The sequence below is a fragment of the Pantherophis guttatus genome, chromosome 1 (genome assembly GCF_059756535.1).
Source record: "Pantherophis guttatus breed Tessera chromosome 1, ASM5975653v1, whole genome shotgun sequence".
In the NCBI taxonomy this organism is placed as follows: domain Eukaryota; kingdom Metazoa; phylum Chordata; class Lepidosauria; order Squamata; family Colubridae; genus Pantherophis; species Pantherophis guttatus.
This window is the reverse complement of record NC_142063.1, coordinates 224,110,290-224,133,608: the sequence shown is the minus strand read 5'-3', so window position 1 is coordinate 224,133,608 and position 23,319 is coordinate 224,110,290. Positions and strand designations below refer to the sequence as shown.

The 23,319-nt window shown below is 40.8% G+C and overlaps 1 protein-coding gene and 1 long non-coding RNA gene across 3 annotated transcripts in view; one reads left to right on the top strand and one right to left on the bottom strand.

Moving 5' to 3' along the window:
- PRIM2 (DNA primase subunit 2) overlaps positions 1-23,319 on the bottom strand; it is an 82,338-nt gene that overhangs the window by 37,492 nt on the left and 21,527 nt on the right. Inside the window, exon 7 of the mRNA XM_034436689.3 lies at positions 21,406-21,543. Within this exon, the coding sequence (XP_034292580.2) occupies positions 21,406-21,543 (138 nt within the window). The remainder of the gene's footprint in view (positions 1-21,405; positions 21,544-23,319) is intronic.
- Positions 1-23,319, top strand: part of LOC117676885 (uncharacterized) — a 42,260-nt gene that overhangs the window by 11,331 nt on the left and 7,610 nt on the right. The window contains exon 3 of one of the 2 annotated variants that reach the window (XR_015731354.1): positions 747-836. The exons of the other annotated variant lie outside the window; for it this stretch is intronic. This is a non-coding gene — a long non-coding RNA (uncharacterized LOC117676885). Of the gene's footprint in view, positions 1-746; positions 837-23,319 lie in introns of those variants that run through there. 2 annotated transcript variants of the gene reach the window in all.

Here is a 23,319-nt window from a genome sequence, read left to right as displayed (position 1 = left end):
ATAATTATAATTATGCAAAGCAAGCTGAACTCCAAACCAAGAACCTAGTTTCCACTGAGCAATGTTAGCTAGATTTTAATGATGGTTTGTTCAAGTTCATCTAACTAAAATTATGCTAGCTATTCCATGTGTAAGTAAATTCCAACATTAAGTGTGAAACATTTATTTTTGTTAATAAAGACCTTTGCCTTCAACTGTAACTGTCATGGCAGGATAAAGCCCACCATGTGAAGACCTCCTCTTAGAAGCCTTTTTGGTTTACATTTCCTGCTTTGCCTTCCTGTCTTGGTATAGGTAGTCCTTGATTTACAATCATTCATTTATTCCTTGATTTACAATCATTCATTTATTCCTTGATTTACAATCATTCATTCATTTGAAGTTACAGCGGCACTGAAAAAAGTGGTTTATAACCGTTTCTCACATTTACAACCATTGCATCCTTTCCATGGTCATGTGATCAAAATTCAGGCACTTGGCAACTGGCTCATATTGATGACGGTTGCAGTGTCCTGGGGTCATGTGATCTTCTGACAATGGAAATGTCAAATTCAGGTAACAGTTATGTTACTAATTTAATTGCAGTGATCCACTTAACAGCTGTGACAAGAAAGGTTGAAAAATGGGGCACAACTCACTTAACAACTGTCCTCCTTAGCAACAGAAATTTTGGGCTCAATTGTGATCATAAATTGAGGACTACCTGTATAGCCACTTGGTACTTAGTATAATCATCTATGTTCCAGGAGAATATCTTTATCCGGAGCCCTCCCTGCTAACCCCAGCATGTGAGAGGACAGGAATCCCACAATCTGTGTGCTTTACTGGCAAGAAAAAAGTAAGGAGGGATTAAAAATGGAATTAAAATTTACAGGGCCAACTTCTAGTTTTTGTAGTTTATGTGCCCATAACTAGATAAATCAGCCCCTTTCCTTTTAAGGGGTGGGAGGTAGAGTTAGACCAGAATTACAAATTTAAAATAAACTATTAAGAAAATGTGAGAATTCCTTTATAGCAGGAGTGTCAAACTCACGGCCCGCGGGCCAGGTGCATCACACACTGGCCATGCCCACCCCTGGTTTAGCGAAGGGAAGGGGAGAAAGTTGCGATATGTCACGTGACGATGTGTTGTCGCGAGTTTGACACCCCTGCTTTATAGCTTCAGGTAATCACATATAAAAACCAATGCTAAACGAAATAAAAACACAATACACTAAAATCAGGAGTAGCACTTTAAAGGAATCTCACCAAAAAGTCATAAAGCTTGAGAGGGATCATAAGGGTATCTGTTGCTCAAAGATCCCAAGAGGCATTAACTGATACATGGATACAATCAATGAACTTACATAGTCAAGACCACGGAGAAATAGAAAATGTATTTCATAATATAGCCAGCTAGATGATTTTAGGTATTAGGTACTTTAGGCGCTTTGAGTGTTGTTGATCATCCATTTAAATAAATTCTGTATGCCAGAAGCACATTACTAACTGAACCTAAGAAACATAAATCAAAAGATTAAGGAAATAGTAAGGGGAGGCCTGTTTTGTATATTTTAATCAGCACACATGCTGCATAAACTCAATTAGTAATCATTATAACAGTGAGAAAATGGAAATTAAATCAGCACATACTACAGATTAAACAAAGACTGTAAATTAAACGGGAAAAGGGAGCATCACTAACACATCAGTATCAATCTTTAATATCAATTGATATTGAAACAACTGTATAAATCTGGGATGAAATATTCTAATGAACTGTTACAATGATCATCATCTCTAAAAAAATTATTAGGTGCCAGCTATTGTAAGTTCAAAGAAACTGAAATCCTTCAATAATGCTCTTTTTTGCAAAATATTTATACAATGATTTGGAGTAAGCTTCTCTGACTTCAATTACTCAGAGCAATTGAAAAATGGAAACAGAGAATTATATATACCATACAAGTGGACTTCTGCTTAGCCAATAAAATTTCCCATCATCTGTCAAAATCTCCAGATCCTGCCCTGGAGCATATCCCAACTTCCAAAATTGAATTGGGTGGAAGTGACACCGTTGGATGCAATCCTTAGATCTCAAAATTCAGATAATTATTTCTAAGTGAAATACTACTAAAAAGCAAAGAATCAAGATGATGGTGATGTTATCCATTCAGTCATGATGTCCAACTTTTGGTGATTCTATGGACTGGCTCTCTCCATATCTTCCAATCTTACACTAAAAGAATCAAGGTCACAATATGAAAGGGCTGAGCAAAAATATTTGATATTAACCTTGTCATACAGGTTTTGTTTATTTATTTGTCAATTATTTTTGCAAGACTATGTATCTTGTTGATTTGTGGTTCCCAATGACTTCTTAGTATGCACCATGTATTTTTAATTACAAAACAAAATCTAAACCATGGTGTAAAAATATCTAAACAATGAGTTATTCTTTTCATGTTTATCAGGTAAAAACACGCAAACCAAATGTGGGTTGGCTTTGTTTTTTGTGTGTGTGTGTGTGTGTGTGTGTGTGTTTTGTAAACAAGATTCTCAACTCTTTATAAACATATTACTACACCAGCACATTAACTCTGTGTACTATTTTTAGCTTGATTATTTTTCTTAAATTGGTTTCACAGAATTTCCAAATCGTATTTAAATAATATCAAAATGAAGATTCTTCAGAAATATTCTAAAATAGTATTTATTTTATTTTCACTTGCCTTGGTATGGGAAAGAGCCAAGTAATCTCTATAATTCCTTCAGTTGTTCCATGTGAGTTAAAGAAGTTTTGAAGTCTCTAGTTTATTAGAATTGCTGTTGCATCATGATCAACTAGCCTACAGACTACAACATGCTAGACTCATTTTCAGTGATTTTACTTCAGAAAGTCATTAGAAGCTTAATGTTAAGCTCAGTTTTTGAAATGGAACCAATGTAATGTTATAGCTAAATCAATGATAGCCCTTCTAAAAAGAATTGTGTGGTAAATCTAAGCACTTTGTTCTTTAACAGCTTGCCATCTGTGAACATTTCCACCAGTTAAAAATAGATGGTTGACTGAAATGAAACCATTAGAATTACTATAGATTGTAAGCAACAGATGGCTTGTTTATGTAACAGTTCCAAGGAACATATTTGTTAACAACTTCTTTTAAGTTGCCGCTGTTATCTGCAGCCTAACAAAATATCTAAACCAACCTATCATATTTATTTCTCCTTTAACTATAAATGAGGGGAATACATAGGCAATAAGAATCCTTGACAAAGCTTGAGAAACTCGAATATATAGGTAGTCCTCGACTTATGACTATCGCTGAGCCCAAAATTTCTGCTGTTAAGCGAGACATTTGTTAAGTGAGTTTTGCCCCATTTTATGACTTTTCTTGCCACAATTGTTAAGTGAATCATTGCAGTTAAGTTAGTAACAAGGTTAAGTGAATATGGCTTCCTCATTTGCTTGTCAGAAGGTTGCAAAAGGTGATCACATGATCTCAGGACACTGCAATTGTCATAAATACATGTCAGTTACTAATTTTGATCATGTGACCATGGGGATGCTGCAACAGTCATAAGTGTGAAAAATGGTTCTAAGTCACTTTGTTCAGTGCCATTATAACTTTGAATGTCACTAAGCAAACTGTTTGTTGTATGTTGAGGATTCCCTGCATCTTATGTGATACATTAAAAAATCCACTTTTAGAATTACAGAATCCATTTAACATCTTTACATTCTGGAAAAATAGACGAACAAGAAGCTAATTCTACCTTGTTACCATCCAGCTTGCATTTGTTAAACATGAGAACTTACTAGCAACTCCAGAAGTAAGCAAACTTGAGTTGCCATCAAGCAATTCAAATAGTTCAGTGTTGGCACTTCCCTAATGCCAGTGATCAAAAAAGGTATTTCATTTGCTTAATCAGGAAGATACTCTTCCACATCAGAACATGCATGGTAGCTTCCATCCTAATGTTACAGTGTTTATGCCACAATGGATTATCCTCAAAGAGAAAAGCTTAAATAAAATTCATATCAGGGTGGATAAAAATTGATGATTTTTTAAAAATTTAAATTGGACTTCTTTTTAATTTAAATCAGATTTTTTAAAATCTTATTTATTTTAATAAAATGCTTTTGGAGTAAAAATCTATCCAAAGATAGTTTTCCATTTAAGATACATTAATAATTTTGTTTATTCAGCATGGAATGGAGTTTAGTTATGTAGCATGAGACTATATATTCTGCAATATTGGGACTGTTGGTGAGTCAACAGCAGGTCAGAGGAGGAGCCGCTGCAGGACAGAGATAACAGTTGCTCCTTAAAAATTATGATTTAAATCAAGCCTTTTTACTAGTGATTTAAATCATGATTTAAATCGTGATTTAAATCGTGATTTAAATTGACTTGATTTAAATCAAATCCACCCTGATTCATATACCCTTATCAGATTGATAATGCACTCAATTCTCAAACAGCTACCTTACAATTATATACACAATCATAAGTTAGTATTTTCACAAAGAATATTTATATTTCTGAATACCATATACAGCTATACCTGCTGCTACAATTTCTGTTCCTAAAATTTAAAACTGTCTCACTCAAAATTCTTACTGAGCATCCAGACAAAATAGTTTGCTAACTAAGCATAAGTAAGAAGTTTTCCACTGTCTTCACCTGGGTTACTTTATTGATTTCAGAATGTCACCTACAAGCCTTATTTTATTTTTATTTTATTTTATTTATTTATTTTTATATGCCGCCCTTCTCCGGAGACTCAGGGCGGCTTACAATGCGTTAAGCAATAGCCTTCATACTTTTGTATATTTTATACAAAGTCAGCTTATTGCCCCCACAAACCGGGTCCTCATTTTACCCACCTTAGAAAGGATGGAAGGCTGAGTCGACCTTGAGCCTGGTGAGAATTGAACTCGCAGTAATTGCAGGCAGCTGGATGTTAAATGCTGCCTTAGTAGGAGGCATTAGCCTCCTACGCCACTCAGGCTTAAATTTCCTGGTGATCTTCTATCCAACTATTCAAGTCCAGTGCTGCTTAGTTCTTTATTTTAAATTTCTGAGGTCTGGCTGAGTGCTGCTACTGACTAGAGACTACCTGAAGTAATTTGAATAATAACACTTTACACTTAATTCAGAATCAACACGGAACTCCAAATCATCAGAGGCACCAACCAGTTCCAATTCTGTCAAAATCTACTGTAAATATCCTACCTCAACCATTCTGCATGTATAGGAGAAAGCTAGGAGAAGGAAGGAAGATATCCACAAAGCAAGATCTTAATCTGAAACCTAGCTGATACTTGGCAAAGGACTCCAAACTGAAAGGAAAGTCTTTAGGGAAGTAGAAATTATCAGTACTCTATTCCTTATGTATAGTTCATTTCAATTGCCTGCTCAATGGCTCCCTTGTATCTAGTTTGACTTGGTTTTAGTATGGGCACTTAGCGCATTGTATCTCATACAATGGCCTTGGAAGGAATAATATTGATGTACTTCATTGTACAGTGACTGAAATTGTTTAGAAATTTAAAAAGGACTGCAAGTACCTTGAACTTCCACCATGGCCTAACAAATTCTAACTGCTGTTTACTAGCAGAAATGGAGAGAAAAATAATAATAAATGGCAAACAATAATAGGAAGACATTAAATGAAATTATACTAAAATGAAAGCACTTCTCTATTGCACTTCAACATGAAGCATCCAGAGGACAAAGTCATTTTAATCATGTTTTATACTGCAGTGTCAAAATTATTACCTTATAACCTTGTATATGCATATTATAAAAATCATCCATTTATGTTACAGCGAATTACTTTGGGTTAACACTCAGAATTCAGTACCTGAAACAAATCTCAAGTGACAAGACCCTCATTAATCATAATTTTCAGATATTAAAGCCAAAACACAAAGCCTTCTTCTTCACAGTTTGAAACTTCAGGTGATCAAATATTATTGAACACCATCTGCACAAAATTGCATACCCCTACTCTCAATTCCAAATAGAATTTACTGGCAAAAGCTACAATGATAGATGGTGTTTACAGGGCTAAATAGTGTGTGTGGGGTGGGGAGGGCAAATCCTTGACAAAAAGCATGAAACTATTATTCCATGAGGAAAAAAATATTAAGCCTTTCAACTTCAAAGCTCTAAGACCAGAAACTCTGAAACTGTTTTGTCTGAGATTTTTGAAATGAAATGGAATGTGTATATTTCCTAATAGCCATTTTATCTTCCCGACCCCTCTCTAAGATCACCACAAAAAAAATCTTCTTCTTCAAGTTGTGTTTGAAAATACCTTGTGGTTCTCAGCACAAGAAGCATTCTGTAAATGAGAGATAATGGGCAAATACAAATAGTTAACATATCACAAGATGCTAGAATTTGGTCAACGTGTATACAAAATACAATCAAGAGTATTTTGTTGGTGATGGAGAGATATGGCTGCCAATGGCTTTCTTATTTACTGTTATTAAAAAGTTTTCAAGTAGACAAAAGGGTTTTTGTAAAGAAGACAAAGGACAGATTTTGAAACAGAATTGTGTACAAATTAAGTAAGAGCCTTGGTAATACAGTGGTCTAAGGCACCCTGTTATTAAGCTGGTTATTAAGACCAGCTGCCTGCAATTACTGCAGGTTCGAATCTCGCCAAGGCTCAAGGTTGACTCAGCCTTCCATCCTTTCAAAGGTAGGTAAATTGAGGACCCAGTTATGGGGGCAATAAGCTGACTTTGTATAAATATACAAAAGGATGAAGGCTATTGCTGAGCACATTGTAAGCCGCCCTGAGTCTCCGGAGAAGAAGAAAAAAATGATGAATGTGTGATTGCCAAATGATATAAACTTTTATTGAAATTTGAAACAGAAGAAAAACAAGTAAAAGATAAACATGTTGGTTATAATACACAGTACATAGAAAATATATATGATTGAAAGAATTAAAAATTATACTATGTTATAATCTTAAAGAGAACTTTTATAATGTTGGTATATGACACAAGAGTAATTGTTTAGAATGCATAAAGGCACTTCACATTTCTGTTGGAACTATGAACAAGAAGAGTTGTGATGAGGCGTTGGACTTACCGTGAACGCCATTTCTCCGGGGGCTGCGGAGTGGGTCAGGAGTGGGATAATCCAGTTGGTCTGGCCAGTCACTGAGTTGAATTGCTTTGGCCACACCTCCCCGGGCCTCCATTGCTTCCAGTTTGTTCAATGAATGAAGATCTATAAGACAGTCTCCGCCAAAGAGTTAGCAAGGAACCATGGAAAAGTCGCAGGTGGGAGGGGCTGACCCACTCAACAGCCCCCGGAGAAACGGCATTCACGGTAAGTCCAATGCCTCTTCTCCCAGAAGGCTGCGGAGTGGGTCAGGAGTGGGACATACCCAAGCTCGTCAGCCCTACGGGTGGGAATCCTGTGAACTAGGTGGCCTCGAGGCCAGGTATATCTGTTGGAGGACTCTCCTGCCGAAAGAAGCCTCCGCAGATGCGAAGACATCCAAACGATAATGTTTAATAAAGGAGACAGGAGTAGTCCAGGTAGCTGCCCGGCAAATTTCCTCGAGGGAGGCCTGCGTGGCCCAAGCAGCGGTGGTAGCCGCACTGTGAGTTGAATGAGCAGTGATGCACCTCAGTGGCGGGGTGGAGTGTGTTTCATATGCCCGGGCAATACAAGCCCAGATCCAGTGGCCAATAGTGGCCGAGGAGACCTTAGATCCCAACGAGGCGGGTTGAAATGATACAAATAGAGCCTCAGAGTGCCTGGAAGGGGCCATCTGTGAGATGTAGATTTTAATAGCTCTAAGGACATCGAGAGTGTCCATCTGTGTTCAAGTGGATGAGCCGGTCTGCAACAGAAATTGGGAAGGATAATCTCCTGTTCCCGATGGAATCGGGAGTTAATTTTTGGAACAAAGGACGGGTCCAAACATAGGATAACTCTGTCCGGGTGAATGACACATAAGTCAGGTCGGATGGTTAGGGCCGCCAGTTCCGAAATGCGGTGGGCTGAAGTAATGGCCACTAAGAAGGCGACTTTCAGAGAAAGGAACCAGAGGCTCGATGTACGTAAAGGCTCGAATGGTGGTTTGGTGAGAGCATTCAGTACCTGTGATAAGTCCCAGGTGGGATACCGGTGGACCATGGGGGGATGGAGATTTCGGACCCTACATAAAAACCTGTGGATGGAGGGATGATGAGACAGCGGTGCTCCGTCCTAGGTGACACCGTGGAGAGGGCAGCAACATGGCACTTGAGTGTGTTGTGCACCAGTCCTTTACAGAAACCATCGTGGAGGAACTCCAGAATCTGCAGAACAGAAGCTGACAGTGGATTAATGTTGAGCGCAGAGCACCAAAAGATAAATACCTTCCAGGTGATGTTGTAGAGTCTGATGGTGGAGTTTTTTCTGTCCGCCTGCATAATTCAGATGACGTCCTCGGAGTAGAGCGCCGCCCTCAGGAGGATCCCCTCAAGAGCCAGGCGGTCAGGTTGAGCCACTGGGGCTCTGGGTGGGTGACTGCCCCCTGGCTGAGAGACACCCTCTGCGGAGGGATCCGCCAAGGACGTGCTGTTGAGAGGGCCACTAGGTCTGAGAACCAAGGTCTCCTTGGCCAATGAGGGGCGACGAGGATGACTTCCGCTTCCTCCGCTATGATCTTGCGTATCACACGTGGGATTAGTGCCAGAGGTGGGAATGCATAAAGGAGCCCCAGTGGCCAGGGGCAGCGAAGGGCATCCATGTTCTCCACTCCCGGAGATGGATAACGAGTGATGAAGCAGGGAAGTTGTGCGTTCGCTGGTGAGGCGAACAGGTCCACTTGAGGCCGCCCGAAGTGGAGACAAATGTCTTGGAAGAGATCGGGATGGAGTCGCCACTCTGACGCCTCCACCATGGTCCGACTGAGGTAGTCCGTCCAGAGGTTGTCTTTGCCGGCAATGTGATCTGCCCGCAGAGAACAGAGATGGGCCTCTGCCCACCTCCCGACCAGAAGAGCTTCCTGCATGAGAGTCCTGGATCTCGTCCCTCCCTGGCGATTTACGTGGGCTTTCGCCACCACATTGTCGGTAAGTATTAAAATGTGGTATCTCTGTATCGTCTGTTGGAAGGTCTGAAGGGCCATGCGTATTGCTCGTAGTTCCAGAAGATTGATGCTGGACTGTGTTTCCTTGGGAGACCAACGGCCTTGGGCTACTTGTGGACCCAAGTGTGCTCCCCAACCGAGCATGCTGGCGTCTGTCGTAATGAGGATAGGTTGGATGTCCGAGATGACGCACCCTTTGTCTAGGGCCGGGGACAGCCACCAGTGCAATGACCGGCGAACTGACAGGGGGACCTTGATCTTGACTTGGGAAGCAGCGGTTTTGGCCCGCTGGTGCGGGAGCAGGAGCCATTGGAGACTGCATGCATGAAGCCGAGCCCAAGGCATGATGTTTATGCACGATGCCAGCTTCCCAAGTAGCCATGATAGGTTGAGTTTGGTCACCGTCGGTTCCCGGAGGATTTGACGTATGAGTAGCCTGAGATTGTCTCTCCTCTCGTGAGAGAGGAACACCTGCCCTGTCTGGGTGTCGATTATTGCCCCGAGATGCATTAGGCGGGTTCGGGGTTCTAATTGGCTCTTGGGCAGGTTGACTAAGAACCCGTGGTCCTGTAAAACTTATAAGGTCAGTTGTAAGTCGGCCTGAGCTCTCTGGAGAGTGGAGGGCTGGACCAAAATATCGTCCAGGTAGGCTTGAAGCCGTACCAGAACAGACCGAAGATAGGCCACTAAGGCTGCTAAGACCTTGGTGAAGCTGCGCGGGGCCGATGCCAGGCTGAATGGAAGGGCACGATATTGGAGGTGGAGCCCTGGGTAGCTAAACCTGCAGTAACGCCGGTGGACCAGCGATATCGGGATAAGGAGGTAGGCCTCGGAGAGGTATATGGAAGCTAGAAAGTCCCCAGGCCTGATCCCTTCCAGAATGGATTTTAGAGTGTTCATTTTGAACCTCCTGTAGACGAGGTGGGTGTTTAGAGATTTTAGGTTTAGTATCGCTCTCCAGCCCCCAGAGCGTTTCGGTACCACGAATAGGATTGAGTAGAATCCCTGCCTCCACTGGTCGGGAGGAACGTCCTCCACAGTTTTGATCTCTAGGAGATGGTGAATGGCAAGCTCCGTGAGCTGACGCTTGCGATGGGAGGTGGAGACAGGGCATGGTACGAAGTGGTTCGGGGGGGGGGCTGGAAAGGAACTCTAAGGGGAGTCCGAATTCGATGGTGTGGAGAACCCATTGGTCAGTCATAATGCGGGTCCACTTTTCTACAAAGAGGCTCAGTCTGCCTCCTATGGGGGCAGTGAGGGGTGAGTCACTTTTGGTGGCGGAACTGGCGGTTACCAGTTCCACAAAAGGACAGCTTTGGAGGGCCGAAGGACTTAGGCTTGTCTCGAAAGGAATCCCTATCCTGGGTACGAAAGGATCCCTGCGAATACAGGTGCTGACTAGTAGCTTCCTGGGGGGAGAAGCGAGCCAGCTGCCTACGGTAATAGGGAGTAGCCCGGCAATCAGCCCGGGCTACTCTGGTGGCAGAAGGCAATACCTTTCTTCTATCCTTATCTTCGACTAGTAAAGGCTCGAGAGAGTCACCAAACAATTTAGGCCCCATGTATGGGGTTGAAGCGAGACGCCATTTGGCTCTTAGGTCGGCTGACCATTGGTGCAGCCATAACAGGCAACGCGAGGTGACTGATGATGCCATTGCTCGAGAGGCGTATTTGGCCGCGTTGAGCATGGCATCGGAGGCAAATTGAGTGGTTGCAATTATTTTGTTAAGGTCCTGATAGTCCCAGACCTCTTGTGCAGGTAAGCGGGATTACAGCTGTTGAAGCCATAATAGGGAGGAACGGGTGAAGAAAGAGGCCTGTATCACCCAGGCTGAGGCTTGGTGTGCTTTTTTGAAGAACAAATCAAACTTCCAGTCCTCAGGCTTAAGGCCATCGGAAGTGTCCCCTGAGAGATAGGGGGAAGGGGAAGAAAGGGCAGCCACAGGACCATCTACTGCAGGTATCTGTAAGAGGTTAGCCAAGGAAGGGTCCATATTGTAGTTACGATGGTCAGTGCCACTGGGAGTGGGAAGGGAAGCCGGGTTGGACCATTGCTTTCGGACAACAATTTGGGTGCCGGGACGAAAAGTTGCTCAGCAACTGGTTCCGAAAAGATACCATGGCTGGTCGGAGCAAAAGATGTAGCCGGATCAGAAGCAGAATCCAAAGAGCCTGATGTGACTTTGGCTTTGTGTAGCAGCAACTTGAAAAGCCCCTGTGGAAATAGGCCTGTGAAGGCCGGAACATCTGGAGTAGCACTTTCGTCATCAGAGAGATCAGTGTCTCTCTGTGGCTTGTTTTCCAGCCCGAGGTCAGCACTGCCCCTCGATCTCGTTGGGGACCGTTCAGGTGACCCAGTTAGGCTGGCGGAAGGAAAGACGCGGGAACGCCTAGAATGAAGGTTCTCTGAGACCAATGATGCAGAGCGGTGCTCTCTAATGCCCGCTGCGATGCCATGAGAAATGGTCCTGGCAATCAATTGTTGAAGCGATTCAGGAAGATCCTCCAGTTCCGAGGTGGCAGAACGTTGAACTGCTGGTGGAGCAGGAAGAGGATTCTGAGGGGCGATTGCACAAGCAAAGGGATCCCCCTTTGACCTGTCTTTAGAATACAGAGAGTTGGCAGAATGTTCTCTCCGGCAATAAGGCCCTGAATAAATCAGGGTCGTCATTCGACCCTGGTCATGGGGGTCAGATCGGGCAGTGATTGAGATGGTCTCGAGATCAACTCTGTCCTTCTCTGCCTGTAAGTTTTGTTGCTCCAAGGCTCTTTGAAGCCTGTGGAGGTCCTGCATCTCACTTTGTGGCGGCTGGTGAGACTTTCTGCCTGAGGCAGATTTGGATGTGGCCTTGCGGCCAGGTTCAGCCTTGTTGGTGGATGACTGTTCCGCCATGCTGGAAGAAAAGGCTGAAAAGTGGCGGCAATAGCCTGCACACAATTGCAATACTGGGCGGCTATCCCAGAAAACTGAGAGATACCAGCACGAGAAGCCGCTTATTAAGCCAGAAAGGTAGCGCTAATCTGGTTTTAACTGCTGTGCTGTTGTAATGGCCACCGCTGAGCTGCGTTACAATCTGCCCCACGAGGATTGCCTTTTATATGAACGGTAAAATGGCCGCCGTAACTGTCACTTGCCTCAGAAGGCAATGGCGCACCAAGGGCCGATACACAGGGAAAGAAGAAATATCTGCCTTTAGTTTTAAAGTCTCTCCGAAGGCACAGAGGTACCTGTATATCTAGTGGCCGACAGATAAGAATAGAGACAAGTAAGTGGCGGCCGCTTGCCTCGTTAACACCTCTCAGCTGTGAGGCGGTAAGCGCTGTGGTGGTGGCGGCGCGGCAGCAGCTTCGTCCAATGGATGTCAGGCTGCAGAGGTCTGATCGATCCCCAGACACCAGCGGGGCAAACAAGCGGCAAAATGCCGAAGCGCAATCCAATGCGCTACTGCCTCTCAGCTGATGAGCGCTGGAACAGCGGCGGCGCAGCGGCGGCGTTTTCAGCCTAAAACTGAAATGGCCAGCTCGCACAGCTCAGAAATTGAAAAAGGGAGCAAATCTAGAACTCAGTCAGGAGTGAGAGACTCAGAAAGACGTCTGGTCAGAACCAGAGTCAAATAAACTGGGAGCAATGGAGGCCTGGGGACGCATGGCCAAAGCAATTCGACTCAGTGACTGGCCAGACCCACTGGATCATCCGACTCCTGACCACTCTGCAGCCTTCTGGGAGAACCACAGCTTTTTTGAACATCCAGCAAGCATCATATAGATGTTATGATGCTTGGTGGATGTTCAAAAAAGTGGATGTGGATATGCAAAAAATCTAGAAATGTGCAAAAAAAAGATACAAATTGTCTACTTTTTATTATGCTTGGTGGATGTGCAAAAATAGATTTAGATTTAAATCCATATACTGATTCAGAGGTTTTAAAGATTTGTACTTAAAACTACTACAGAGAAGATTGGAAGCCACATCTTTTTATCTTTTTCTTTCTTGCTCTTTCTCCTCAATTTCTTTTCCATTTTTTCCTATCTTACTCAAGTTTGTATGACCTTTTATCTTTGTTTTTAAGACTTTCAATAAAATTATATTTTGAAAAACCTCTTCCTCCTGGAACTTTCCCTGACATGGAGGAAGAAAGCAAAGAAGGAAGATCAGATTTAAAGTTTCTAGAAAATGATAACTTTTTTCAGTTGGCTTAAGAAAAATACACTTTAAGACAGGGATGTAAAACTCAAGGCCCTTGGGCTGAATCTGGTGCATGGGGTGCTTGGATCTGGCCTGCAGAACCACCCTGGAAACAGTGAAGGACTAACCCGTGGGGCTTCTGCCAGCAAAAACAGAGCTCGGGAGGGCCTCACGAGGCCCTCCTGAGCTTCATTTTCATTGGCAGAGCACTTGGGCCAGCACAGGTGCCCCCGACACGAGTGATGCCAAGCTGGCCACGCCCACCCTGGCCCCCCAAGATCAAACACAACCCTGATGTGGCCCTCAATGAAATCAAGCTTGACACCCCTGCTTTAAGGTAAAGTTACTGAAATTCATTGCAATAATAAAGATACCAATCAGAAGAGCTACTAAATCATTTTCTGAAATATTAGGGTATGCTGCTGATACAAAGCTGCTAATACATATATATTTCAGCACATAAAATCTATGAATAACAAATCTTGGAAGTTGTTGATAGCAAACAATGTCTATTTAGCAAAATTATGATAGCATATTTGTATTCCATTCATTAGCAACTTGCTTGGAGTCTGACATATATTGAAGTATTAAAAAGTAAAGTGATCTTGACTGCTGTATGGATTAGTAAACATAATAATGGATACAGATATACACTACCAGATAATAATAAGACATTAGAAACAGATCTAGTTCCTCTAGTAGATATCTGGATTATTTACAATAGATTAATTCAATTTCCAAGTATTTGACAACAGCAGCAATAAAATGACCGACTTCCTGCTAAGCAGCCCCAAATGATACTGTTGAAATATAGAAATCAGTTTTGATAAGCAGTCAATTTCTGACTGAGAAGACTCTGAAAGCTGTTCAGTCAGAACAAATCCCAAGCTTTAGAATCTCTTAATTCTAACTGTATATTTTGTACACGTGGATCTTAGGATTTCTTGGAATACTAGCACACCAACCCCACTCCGATTTTAAGGTATTATATCTAATGTTGCAGGATTTTTCCTTGTAACATTTGTTTGCTGCGTGTGTGTGGTTTTTTTTAAATAATGTTTTCTGATGTGTGCAATGTCTGCTGTTCCTTGGGTCTGCCCTGGTTTTTTGGAAGGGAGTAGCAACATACATATTTCTTTTGGCTTTCCTCCAAAAGGTCAAGACGACGGCAAAGAGGACTTGACAACATGCTGTCCTACCAATGGCTGGGCTATCTTTTTTATAACCTACTGGTGTAGAGCAGAAGGTTAATGATTGCTTTAGTTCAAAAACGCCTATAAAGGTCTGGATAATACATTATTATTAGGTCAAGCAATGGGATAATATTTCTCTTGCCCTGCTATGTCTTTTGGCAAGGTAGGGAAAGAAATAGCTTCTTACTTTTTAAAACTTTTCTTTCTATTTGAGAGGTAAAAAACATATTCGTCCTCAATCCTACAGCTTCCCAATAAATGTTTGACCATTCTCATATATATTTGTGGCCCCGATTTATTCTTTCTCTATTATCTCTCTAATGCATGGGTGTCAAACTCGCCGCGTCACGTTGCTGTTACATGACGTATCATGACATTTTTCCCCTTTGAGGAGTTGGGGTAGGCATAGCCTACGCGTAACGCATTCGGCCCACGGGCCACCAGTTTGACACTTCTGCTCTAATGTATCATCTTCAACATGATACAATTGCAGACTGGATAATCAGAACACAAACTTTGCCCTGGCCCCACTCTTGAAAAAAAAAGGTCTATGAATTTAGCTGCCTTTAATAAAATTCAACTTCAGATCCATTTTTCAAAATATGTAAAATTGTATTTTATACTTTAGCAACTATAGATTGCAAGAGATATACCATACTAAATGCTTTTTGCATTTGGACACCATATTAAAACAAAATTTTGAAGTGAAAATGTGTGAAAGTTTTCTACAGTTTTCAAGTACAAAGTTGATGAATCAAACTGCCAAAGGTTTTGCAAGAACCCAAGAAACTATTTCAATGTTCTTATGTTTCCTAGCAACATATATCTTCTCCATCAGAACAAGACAATTTTGTATACAATCTGTTCGTATTTGGGGGCAACTGTATGTCAAGCAAAGCAACGTGGACAACGTGACTTTCTGAACAGAAATACTAGACATGTGAAAAATGTTTCAACCTCAATATTCTAACCTCATAAAAGACATGTTGAGTTTTCTGAGCATGGAATAAAGTGTTGTGATTTAAAACATCAAAGTTTCACTGTTTTGAGAGGTGCTGTTTTAAGTGCTCCAAGTGTTCCGAGCACAGCAGTTTGACTATAGTTTTGTAACAAGTAAATGGACTTTTAATTTTCTAGACCTTTTCCAGCCTAGCAGGAAAGCCTAGCCTAGTCCTGACTTTGCTGCTATTAATTTAGGCTGGATGCGTAATGGGGGTGGGGAATGTTAAGAGGAAAGCAGCTTAGACGAACAGTAGATGGCTCACAATTGTACAACTGCTAGCCTATCAGGTAAGTTACTGTTTTGTTTAAAACAAAACAAAGCCTCTGTTAAGTCAAAGTTAAGAGTTTTAAAAGTAGGTGACTTCTAGCAGCTTGTTCCGCTCTTCATTCTGCAGATAAGCAATGTGAAGGCCATGTATGAATGTGCACCCATAGGTGTGAGTAATTTTGCATAAGTAATATATCTCTTCTTAAACTTTTGCTTTGTTTCATTTTACTGGGCATGTCTACTCCTAATTGATCTCAGCTCTTCTTCTACTGTTAATGCTATTCATGCAATCCAGAACCGGTAGCTTCCTTTTCACTCCCCCACCCCCACCCCATTTCTGCTTGTAGACAAAGCCACTCCAATCTGCAAGGAAAAACACCAGCAAGAATGATATAGATGCTCTTATGCTTGGCAGGCAAACTTTACAAAAAAAGCAGAGCCTATATGAAACTAGCCAGGGGCATTTTTAAAAAAATCAGAACAATCAGGAAGCTGCACTGAGATGATGTACTAACTGAAAATAAAATTCAGAAGAACGTTCATTGAATATTCTCTTTTGTTATCCAGAGAATATTCTGCAGTGATCCAGAAGGTTTATATTAAGAAACTGTTTTTTCTATTATGGTAGACAGGGCTGGGTTTTTTTTTTCATTACAGATGCTAATAATCTAAATCAGGCCTATCAAATTGGCGGCCCGCGGGCCAGATGCGTTATGTGCAAGCCACCCCACCCAGCTCCGCAAAGGCAAAAAATGTCGTGATACGTAACAATACGTTACATGACGTTAGAATTTGACACCCTTGATCTAAATTATCTAAAATAATGTCAAAATATTTTTGGATGAGGGATTTCCCATTGTTTCCTATGGAGATTTATTTTAATGTTTGGTTTTTTTAAAAAAATGTTTTCTAAGCCATATCCTTAGGTGAACTTTTGTAATTTAAGAACAAATACCATTTGGTGTATGCCACAACGTCACCTATTCTTACAGCCCTGTGATGACAAACAGGGGGCAGTGTTAAATGGTCATAATTCAAGGACTACTTGTAATAAGTTGAATGCAGTAGGAAGGAGCTTTTTAAGCAGCACTTATGTTAAAACAAAGTGGGAAAGAGTCAGGAATTAATAAGTGCTAAATAAACGTGGATTGAATAGAAAAGCAAGTGGCCAATATGAAAGGATTACATTGAAGTGATTTGTTCATATAACCAGAAGGAATAAGGATAAAATTATAAAACAAATGTATGAAAGACAACTAAATGGGCTGAAATGGGGTGGGGGAGAGAGATTTTTTGCTCATGCCTATTTCACAGGAATCTTCCCAGACTGGCAATTTGCACCTGAGCCAGCCTAAATAAGGTTCAACGGTATTCAAAGGGATGGGGAGTTGAACCTTGTCCTCTCGTGCCTACATAACAATTCCAGACTAATTTCCCTACTTGACTCCTCCTTCTGGCTCAGCCAGTCCCCCTGAAATGATCTTGTCTTCTTTTACCGAGATAAACTAAGAAATTAGAACATAGCATAAGGTCTGAATTCTTGTACTTGTAATTGTAGATTATTTCTGTGATTCAGTGACATCAAGTCTAATCTATTTTAGTTTTATGCAACTTAGAATAAAAATTAAAAACAAAAACTTTAATTAATAATTTTTGAATCCCATACAAAATGTCATTTGTTTCCTAAATAAATGGCACAACATTAAATTGTTTAATTTATTTAAGTGTGGAAATCAGGGTCTTATTTGATTTCTTTCCCTTTTTCCAGAATCTCGTTAGTGAGAAAATATGCAGCTTGTAAAATTCATACCTTACAGGCACCAAAGATCTGTATCAGTTAAGAGACAAAGCCTCCCTAAAAAATTTAACTTTAGCTAACAGTTTTTCCTATTTATATGTATGTTATAATTGGGCATTATCAGAGATGGCATAACTGAATTTCTGCTTTTGGGGCGGGGGGGGAACCTTCTGCCATTTCTGGTTCCATCTGTTTAATAAAATCCTTATCACTTAGCAAACATCTAGTCTTTAAGTGGTTCTTGACTATATTCACATTTGAATCACATAAAGCAATAAGCTTCACAGAAACATGAATTGTATTGGCATTCATATGACACACTTTAATTTTAGAATATCAAATGGCATCAGGAAATAATCTAGCCAAAAAGAATTCGTATGTGCAAAGAAAAAGAAAGTATATCTCAACTGGATTAATAGAAGACTAATCAGCACTAAATTAAATTGAGACATGCAACACACTTAATATACAGATGTTAGGGGGAAAATGCATATTTTTTCTCAGGAACATGAGATGAATCCAAGAAAGTTGCCTACTCTGACAAGGGTTAAAATGCAGCCTTTTCTACGTTTTTCAATAAACAGCTTAGAAGATCTGTTAATTAAAATCATAACTCCTTTTGAATCAGAGCCAGTTTGGTGTAGTGGTTAAGGTGCTGGTCTAGAAATCAGAACACAATGAATTCTAATCTCCTTTAGGCAAGAAAGCTGCTTTTGTGTGACTTTGGAACACTTACTCTCTCACAACCCAAGCCACCTCCCAGGGTTGTTGTTGTGCAGAAAATAGGGAGCATTACGTATGGTGCCTGGAACTAACAAATAAAGACAAGATAAAATAATAATAATTCTCACCAAAAGAATGGTACTTCCTCTCCCAGAAGTCCTGTACGCATCCTGGATCTATCTCTGGAATCTATCTGTAGATGTGTAGATCTATCTACACATCCTGGATCTATCTCATATCCTAATGAGGCATCTTGGTAATTTTCTGTTGTACCACCCACTTTCTAGAAAATCTCCTGGACTTGTAACCTAGAACGTGATTAGGGGTTTCAGGGGTTTCTCTCCCAGTAGGGGACAAATAAATCTGGCAAGAGGTAAAAATCAAACTTTATTTTTTTTAAAAAAAAAAAGGAACTGAAGAAATATAATATAGGAAGCCCAATTTACAAAAATCAATACAATGCTCCAAGTAGACCATAAGACACTATTCATCCACTATAATTAATGACCATGGGAAAACGATGGCTTTCATCTTAAATATCAGCTCCCAAGAAATTAAAAAGCAGAAAAATAAACCTTGAACTCAATCTAAAATTACACATAATGCCCTACTTGTACAGAGAAGAAAGAATAAGAGAGAATAAGGCTTCTAAAGTATAAAGACAAAAGATATTAAAGCAACACAATCTCTTAACTAGAGCAGTTATCTCTTCCTTAGAAGTTGCTTCAATATAGTAGTACTATAACAAAGTTTTCTGGGTTTTTATTTTTTTTTTTGCCATGGACCTTTCATGGCTTTGTGGTATACAGTAATCTCAGCCACTTACGAGAACAATTGGGCTGAAGATATTCTCCACTTTTTTTCTTTACTCGGCACAAAAACCTCTTGCTCCATACCTCCTTCTGCCTCCAGTTTTAAAAGAACACAGCTTTGTCCCGTTCAGAAAATGAAACAGTGGGGGAATATCCTGAATATATGCCATAAACCCCATGACCGAGAAAAGATGCAACCTGATACGACCTGTCATTTAACTGACAGGGTGGTTGTAGAATTGTGCATGATAAGTGCCCTATCATTCTTCATCTCATTAATAATACAAGTTTAACGAACTTGCTCCCGCATTCCATAATTCTGGCCACCTAAAGCTTATTACAGTAAAAAGATGTTAATTAAGAGTTTAGGAAGGATAGGTCATTTCCCAATGACAAAGATTTATTCCATCAGCAAGAATAATAGGGTGCTTCATAATAATACTTCAGGTTCAAGATGCCACCATTGTTTTTATACTTTCATTTCAAAGTTTTACAAAGTTACCTGGAACAAAAACGAACCGGTTGGCATTAAAAGTTGTCATAAAAAATGACCATGAATATTAAGGCTACTATTCACAGAAGGGCTGTTATAATTATATATAATTATACAGTGTACAGGAAAATGGAAGTAGGGTATAACAAGAATAAAGAGTTTATTATAAGTGTGCACAAAAATGAGAAAAATGTTTTGTCTTCAACTTGGAACAAACCATTCTATTTCAGAAGTTCTTCTAAATTAGTGTTTTGTTGCTGGGGGCTCTTCCATGGTTTGCAACAACTGAGACCTGGAATGCTTTGAATGCCCCAGGATTTGGATGAAATAAAGATCTGGAGAGTGAGTAAAGCAAACCCAGTGTGTTGTTAACCTTTCTTCCCTCAGCAGCTCCCAGTTCAGTCTATCCCATTAACCGCCATCTTAACCGCCAGCACCTTCCTTTCCCATTTCCACTCCAATGGCTTTTTCCCTGTTCTCCTCTCTTCCACACCCTCACTCCTACCTGGATGAAAACTCTCTCACAACCCACTTTGTACCGTACAACATGGACCCGTGTTAAAAATAGCAACTGGGCAACATCATCCTAAACCAGTTGCTCTATATACAGAATGGTTCATACATACAGTAGAACCAATAGGAAAAAACACTAACTCGTTGTCAGAAGTTATGATCAGTACAGATAGTCCTCAACTTACGACCACAATTGAGCCAAAATTTTCTGCTGCTAAGCGAGACATTTGTTAAGTTAGTTTTGCCCTATTTTACAACCTGTTTTAGCACAGTCGTTAAGTGAATCACTGCAGTTGTTAAGTTAGTCACTCGGTTGTTAAGTGAATTTGACTTCTTCATTGACTTTGCCTGTCAGAAGGTCACAAAAGGGGATCACATGACCCCAGGATACTGTAACCATCATAAATATGAGTCAGTTGCTAAGTGTCTGAATTTTGATCACATGACCATGGGGATGCTGCAATGATCGTAAGTATGAAAAATGGTCATAAGTCACTTTTTTCAATGCCGTTGTAACTCGAATTGTCACTAAAGGAACTGTTGTAAATCGAGGACTAACTGTACTTCTTAATTGCACAACACACAGACTTAACCTTAATTTCAACTGGGAAACTGTCAGCATCCTAGACCCAGCTAAATCCAAAAATGCTAAAGAACCCTGACAAATCAACCATCAACAGGTACACAGAGATAAGCAACATCTGCCTACCATTCAAAAGAGACAATCAAAAAGCTAAAAAGAAAACAAAAAGACCAAAACTGTTCCTTGCCAGCAATTGATACCCAGATTAGCAGATTATTACAGGATTAACAACTGACAAACAATCAAACCAGGACCCAGTTTGTGGGGGCAATAAGCTGACTTTGTATAAATATACAAAAGTATGAAGGCTATTGCTTAACGCATTGTAAGCCACCCTGAGTCTCCAGAGAAGGGCGGCATATAAATCAAATTTAAAAAAAAAAAAAAAAACAGTGAACAACAGTCTAATCAAAGAACTACCAAGAATACTCCCTCCAATGTGGACAGAAAAAGCCATTAGTATATAAACAGAGAGCAAACCCCACTCACTTCTAGCACCGATGATGTTACCTAGTTGGATAATAAAACACCTGCAAGAAAATAAACCAGTTCAGAGAGCATTAAGGATCCCACAATACAGTAAAACTTTTTCACAATTTCTAAGCTTAAAATACTTTAATGCTGTAAGATAAATCTACCCAACCAAAGCCAGTCTTTTCCTGACTTGATACAAAGCTGATACCTGTGAACAAAAAATAAGTCAGAGAACACAGCAAATTAGGAATAAAAAAAAATACATACTGCCAGAGCTTTTGATAGTTTGGTTCTGTAACTGTTGAGGACAATGGTAACAAAATCATGTTGAGGAACATAGGCACATCCACCAAGCATGTAAACTTTTCTTACACGAACTAAATCCGCTGCATCATAGAAAGGGACCTGTTTTAAAAAAAAGTATGATCTATAAAAGAATAGATTACAATTTTATTTCAATTAATTATACAAAATGCTATTTAAAACTACAATAAATTGCTTTTATCCAGCCTAGTTTTGGATAATCACCTAGCACCAGCCAGCCAGTATGTCATTTGACTTTTTTGGGTATGAGTGATGGATCCTGCAGTCCAAAACATCTGGAGATTTAAAACAAATCAATTTTAAAAACCCAGGAAAGAAAATTTTGATTTCAAGCCATGTGATGTAAAACCACAGTCTAGTTTCCACTGGATATGTTGAAACTAAATTTATCAGTCAGGCTGGCTAGAAATTCTAGGCACACCAGTACTGATATGCCCTGGGTTAGGGAAAACTAAATTAAGAACATCTAGATGTCACAAGGTACGCATTATACAACTGCATGAATTTCTATGTAAATTGATATGATTGCAAACTGCTGATCAGATACTTTCATTTCACAAAAGATATATATTTAAAACTAAATGTGGGTTAACATGCAGATGCATCAAAATGGACCGCATTGTTTTAATACCCATTACTTCTGACAGTCTCTCCTGAGACAAATAGAGACCAATGAAGATGGCTACATGAATCTGGTTGGGAGATTACACACAATGTCTAGGAGGGCAGGATCATATCACAAGAGCACATTATCAGTAAATCTATATATATGGGAGCCGAAGTATAACCAAGAAAGGTTTCTGTTACTTTCAGATATTAAAATTATTTCTAAATTATTTCTAAAACTCAGAGCAATCAAGAGTGCTTCCTGAAGTAGGTGACATGGCCTTGTTGAATATATTAATTAGCTCTGTGAAGCAGATCTGAAGTAGTACTTATAAGTTCAAGTTTCAGCAAATGCTTCTTCAGACAAACTGCAGCTCTTTCTTAAATGTACAGTCAGGTCCAGAAATATTGGGACATCGACACAATTCTAACATCTTTGGCTCTATACACCACCACAATGGAGTTGGAATGAAACAAACACAATGTGCGTTAACTTCAGACTCTCAGCTTTAATTTGAGGGTATGTACATCCAACTCAGGTGAACAGTGTAGGACAGTGATGGCTAACCTTTTTGCTGTCGCGTGCCAAAAGCGGGGGGAGAGCGGGGGGATCGTGCGCATGTGTGCCCACACCCATAATTCAATGCCCACCCGTGTCCCGCCCTCCCGCACACATGCGTGTGCTCTCCCTGCGCTCCCCCCACTTTTAGCACGGATGGCAAGGTGGGCCAGTTTTTCACTCTCCCCAGCCTCCAGAGGCTTTCTAGGAGCCTGAGGAGGGCAAAAACGGCCTTCCTCAACCACCTCCTGGAGGCCCTCCGGAGGCTGGAAACAGCCCATTTCCCGACTTCCGGTGGGCCCAGAAGGCCCAAAAAACAGCTGGCCAGTGGGCACATGTGTGCTGGAGCTGAGCTAGGGCAACGCTTGTGTGCCCTCAGATATGGCTCCACGTGCCACCTGTGGCACCCGTGCCATAGGTTCGCCATCACAGGTGTAGGATTTACAGCAGTTTGTATATGTGCCTCCCACTTGTTAAGGGACCAAAAGTAATGGGACAATTGGCTTCTCAGCTGTTCCATGGCCAGGTGTGTGATATTCCCTCATTACCCCAATTACAATGTGCAGATGAAAGGCCCAGAGTTCATTTCAAGTGTGCTATTTGCATTTGGAATCTGTTGCTGTCAACTCTCAAGATGAGATCCAAAGAGCTGTCACTGTCAGTGAAGCAAGCTATCATTAGGCTGAAGAAAC